Source organism: Gossypium arboreum, chromosome 8 (assembly GCF_025698485.1).
Source record: "Gossypium arboreum isolate Shixiya-1 chromosome 8, ASM2569848v2, whole genome shotgun sequence".
NCBI lineage: Eukaryota > Viridiplantae > Streptophyta > Magnoliopsida > Malvales > Malvaceae > Gossypium > Gossypium arboreum.
The window spans coordinates 103,934,424-103,939,388 of record NC_069077.1 but is presented as its reverse complement, the minus strand read 5'-3'; the positions used below and the strand labels follow the sequence as shown (position 1 = coordinate 103,939,388).

Sequence of the window (4,965 nt, the reverse complement as noted above, 5' to 3'; positions counted from 1 at the left end):
TTTAATTTTGAAATGTTTACAATTTATTTACTAACATTTGAAAAATGATTAATATTTATTTTTGCATTATAAAATTTTCATGTGTTGGTCATAAGTTTTTAATTTACTAATGTAATATGTAAATAAGTACTTAAATTTATTTGGATAAAATAGATATAAATTTTAATTTAATATAATTTAAAATTCTTATTGATAATAATATTATGCTTTAGTCTAAATCAATGACATGAATTTTAAAAAACAAATCAAATTGTGAGGCTAAGTTAGAAATTCATATTAAGATTTTCTTTAAAAAATAAATATCAACATTTTTAAGGGTTAATGATTGAGACTAAGATAACATTAATAATGGTAAAAAGACTAAAATATATCAAATGAAAATAGAGAGAAAAAACTATAAATTAAATATAGTACAAGTTCTAAAACAAAAAAATTGTCTTTCTTTCATGTTTCTTTTTCCATACTAATGTTCTAATCAATTCTCTTTGTTTTCTTTCTCTATTAAAAAGCTTTTGGGCCAAGAAAATGTTCAAAACCCATAGAAATAGATATAGCATATCATAAGCCACAACACAAAAGTCATAATGTGACAATGACTGCAGCCAACTAGTAATCTAGTGCATCGAAGAAACTAACCTTTGGGTTAAGGTAATAACATGTTATTAATTCACTCTCAAATATTCACGATTAATATCTTGTAAAAGATTAATCTATTGCATCATCAAAATTACATATCTTCAGTTACATATATAATATGCTACTGAATCATTTTCAAATTATCATAACTACCCTCGGGTCAAAATAATTGCATGCTATGGATCCACTCTCGAGAGTTTAATTATGATTATACTTTTGTATATCACCAATTTCATAATATGATCATAGAAATAATAAATCAACCAAAGGCTAAGTTATATACTTACTATCATTCACATATAAAACTTATTTAATCAATCAACCCCAATATTATTATGAATGAATCATTTTGTTGACTATCAACTCAATTAACATAAAATTTTAATGGTTAATTAAACTTTTAATTTTATAAAATTACAAAAATTTGTCTTAATCTAACTCTTGATACCACATGTTAAAAAAAACTTAAATACACATAAATAACAGTGTAAATGTATATTTCTTCCTCCTCCTAACAAAACTTTAGTTTTTAATCATAATGTCAACATTAGAAAGAAATAACTTCAATAATGTACTGACTAATGTTGAATGCACTTAATAAATGACTGGAATTAATGTACTTAATTATTAATTTTATGTGATTATGACGAATATACATAAGAGACTTGCATAAAAAATTAAAATTTAAATATATCACACTCATTAACATAAAAGACTTTATTTAGTAGAGTGATGGTTTTGCTTAGCAAAGTGAAAAGGAAATTGGAATGAAAAAAATTGAAGTAAAAAATTAGAGAAATGAAAATATAATTTTTTTATAGATGTGTTGGATAGGGAGATAGAAATACTAAAAAAATTATTTTTCTTTTCATCCATTACTTGGTAAAAATAAAAAATAAAATAAAATATTTAAAAATATATAATTTTGTACTAACATATCTTTTATTTTTCTCATCTTATCACTCCAAATCTTATCACTCCAATGTGGAATGATTAATTTTATGGTTGAAATGAAAATGATCTTTACAAAATACATTCAAAATTTATTTTCTTTTCCATTTCTTTTTTCTCCCATTTCCGCCCAACACATAACGCGAGAAAATAAGGAAAAGGCTCTTGTGAAGTGTGACGATTTCTACATTATAATAGATGCACTTGATCAAAATTTCTCTGCCATAAGCAGAAATATCTATTGATAAGTTGAAAATAATGCAGTAGAATGAAATGTCTGAATGAGCAATATAATCTCAAGCCTAACATGTATTTAAATGTATGGGAGGATAAAGTTACAAAACGAGAAAGTATGTTCTTTAATACAAGCATCTGAAGCTGTAAATATGTGGAAGAAGGCTCACTCATAAAATTTCCTCCTCTAATGGAACCTCGTACCCGAAAACCCTAGAGTAATCATCCAATTCATCAAATGTAAACTTTGGCATTCTCCAGCTTTTTTGAACATCAGAGTCGTGGCCAGTCATTAGAAGCTTCAGGACCTGAAAATGGAAACATTTAATAACACATAAAAATGCATTGTTTCAATGTAAAAGGACTTGGATCCTACAAAAGAAGTAATTTTAGTACCTCACTCATTGAAGGACGCCATACTGCTGATTGCCTCACGCAATAGCAAGCTGTTAGCACTGTTCTATGCATTTCATCTTCATCATATTTCCCTTTGAGTTTCGGGTCAGCTAGTTCAGTGATGTTCCCAGATTCCATAAGAGGCTTTGCCTATAAAACAAAAAATCATTTCGAGGAAATATGGGTTACAGAAATGTAATACCTTCACCCAAGTTGAGTGAAGTTTGCATGGTGTATACCCATAAAAGGAGGCTTTGCTTTGATGAATCCACAGGCCGGCGACCGGTAATGATCTCGAGGAGAAGAACCCCAAATGCGAAAACATCTATTTTCTCATCCACAATTCCATGCATGAAATACTCTGGTGCTAGGTACCCAAATGTCCCCTCTATTGGGATCACAGCATGGTGAGTCCATTTATTAGGAAGCCATTTTGCCAGACCAAAATCACTGATCTAAAAAGAGATGAAATCATAGTTACATGCAGGACAAATATAACTCAGTTCTTTAAATTAACACTTATAGAAGTTGGTGGATGATTCACCTGCGGTTCATAATCCAACCCAAGAAGAACATTAGAGGCTTTTATGTCGCGGTGTATTATACGGTGTTTACAGCATTTATGCAGGTAATGAAGACCTCTAGCAACTCCAAGGGCAATCTTGTATCTCATAGGCCAATCTAGTGACGCACTTGTTTTACCTGAGGATTCTCCCAATTGAGTTAGCTATCATTTTTCTTCTTCTTCTTCTATTTATTTATTTATTTATTTTAAGTTTAATTGTTCAAAACTTGGAACAAGAAGTTGCTGTTGTTACCATGCAAAGCAGATGCCAGAGTTCCCTTCTCAGAGAAGTTGAAAATCAAATACAGTCCATTTTCAATGCAGCAGCCAACTAAGGTTGCAGTATTGGGGTGGCAAACATGTCCAATTATGCCCAATTCTGTAAGGAATTCTTTCTCCTTGGTTTCATCCTTGTTGTCATTGGCCAACCTCTTCACTGCTATGGCTGTTCCATCAGGAAGATCACCTCGGTACACTTCTGAATACCCGCCTCGACCAACTATATTATCTGATACCGCAAAACAACATTCAGAGCAGTAATTAAGAATCTTGAGCTTAAACATCTCAAGCTTACCTGAATGGAAGTTATTTGTAGCATTTGAGATCTCCTCATAGCTAAAGCACTTTATCAAATGATTCTCCTTTCCTTTGCTGGATAAACTAGCCTTTCTTTTCCCAAGTAGACAACTAAACAATGATGAGATTAATTTGTAAGGTGACATATGTTTCTTTATGCAGGTTTGGCCTTTAAACTTTGACACCTTAGGAGAGGATGACCCTGCCACTTTTGTGCCCCTAGCGCTACAGCTGTCATCTTCAAGTGCTTCTAAAACAGTCATTGGTGAAAGCTTTTGCACCTTTCTTTGAGGGGGAATAGAATCTGAGCTTGGCTGCCTAGATTTCCTTATCGCAACCACTGAACAGCCTTCAGGGGCATGCTTCAAACAGTATCTTTTTATCTTGTTTGATGTCCTGGGACAAAATAAATAAACAAAACAAAACAAAAAGGAAAATCAAACATCCCTGAACAAAAGATTGCTGGATTTCTCACTTCTTTGAACGGTTTTTGGAGCCACGAAGAAGAAGAAAGTCAGCTGAGATGGATTTTGCTTCCTCAATTAGACCTTTTCTAACACTGGAGCTAAATCCTACTCTTGCCTCCAAGTTTACCTGAACAAATATTGTTCTTTAAATATGTTTCATGCAGGTTAACCAAATCTGCAGAAATCTAAAATTTGGTCACCTGCTTAGACTGACAGGTCTTAGAAAATTCTCCAAGCACAGATATAACATGAGCTTTTGCCTGGCGAAACTTTTCTTGGTCTTTAGTCATCAGTCTGCGCTTCTTGGTCTCCTTACCAACTGCATTTCAAAATATGCAACGTATTTTTAATGTTGTAACGTGAACAAGTTGATTCAATTTCAATTCAAATATGGCAATGAATTTGATGCAAGGATTAGGAAATGTACTAACCTAGAACATGTAGGGCAACGACTTCGTCATTTGGATGGGTTAGAACTCTGATTGCCCATGACAATACCTCCTTGCTTTCATCTGGATCCAATGAGATGCCAACAAGTATTTTAGCAGGAGCTGAGGTCGCCATTTTTCGCTAGTTAATTGGCCGATAGGTTTGAATGTAACTGAATATATGCAGGGAAATTATACATACACTTACATATAGATAAGGTGACTTATTTATTTATGATTTAAGATTCTTGTTGACAATAAAGGCTTGGATGAACTCTGCTTAAGAATTAGTGTAGAAGCAGTGGCATGATTACGGTCAGTTAGAGAGTGTGGCCACATTGGTTCTCATTCTATTATTCTTGTTAAAGAAGCATAAAAAGTTTTTTAGAATGGCACGACAATTGTGATCAATCCCTTTTATTTTATACGCATTATGGCATTATAAGAACAATAAATATGTACAGGAGTGAATCAAAATTTTTATAATTTACACTATATAATGTGTTTAATTGAATTGATATCACAAGTGAATTTGATATTAATGTCATTAAGAAAATTGCTTTAAAAACCTTTTTTAATAAAGGATTGACACCAACTTAATCAAGCAAACTACTTAAAAATTATTTTTTTCAAATGAAAGATTGAATATTGATATAATTCTTTTACTATTTTTATAAGATAGTTTAAATAAAACAACTAAAAATATCATATT

At 31.6% G+C, this 4,965-nt stretch overlaps 1 protein-coding gene across 1 annotated transcript; it reads right to left on the bottom strand.

Moving 5' to 3' along the window:
• Window positions 1-1,878: 1,878 nt before the first annotated feature.
• LOC108469228 (probable receptor-like serine/threonine-protein kinase At5g57670) lies at window positions 1,879-4,565 on the bottom strand. The gene is made up of 9 exons (XM_017770122.2): window positions 4,257-4,565; window positions 4,026-4,144; window positions 3,834-3,952; window positions 3,357-3,754; window positions 3,036-3,290; window positions 2,762-2,919; window positions 2,457-2,672; window positions 2,218-2,367; window positions 1,879-2,129 (listed from the first exon to the last, which is right to left on the bottom strand). The coding sequence occupies exons 1-9, from the start codon at window positions 4,387-4,389 to the stop codon at window positions 1,992-1,994; spliced, it is 1,686 nt and encodes a 561-aa protein (XP_017625611.1). The 5' UTR covers window positions 4,390-4,565; the 3' UTR covers window positions 1,879-1,991.
• Between the last annotated feature and the right edge of the window lie 400 nt (window positions 4,566-4,965).

Excerpts from the sequence above, each read along its gene's own strand:
- LOC108469228 (XM_017770122.2), bottom strand. The coding sequence starts at position 4,389 with ATGGCGACCTCAGCTCCTGCTAAAATACTTGTTGGCATCTCATTGGAT. Across the intron at positions 4,145-4,256 it reads CGTTGCCCTACATGTTCTAG|TTGGTAAGGAGACCAAGAAG; the intron begins GTTAGTACATTT and ends TTTGAAATGCAG. Across the intron at positions 2,130-2,217 it reads GGCGTCCTTCAATGAGTGAG|GTCCTGAAGCTTCTAATGAC; the intron begins GTACTAAAATTA and ends TTCCATTTTCAG.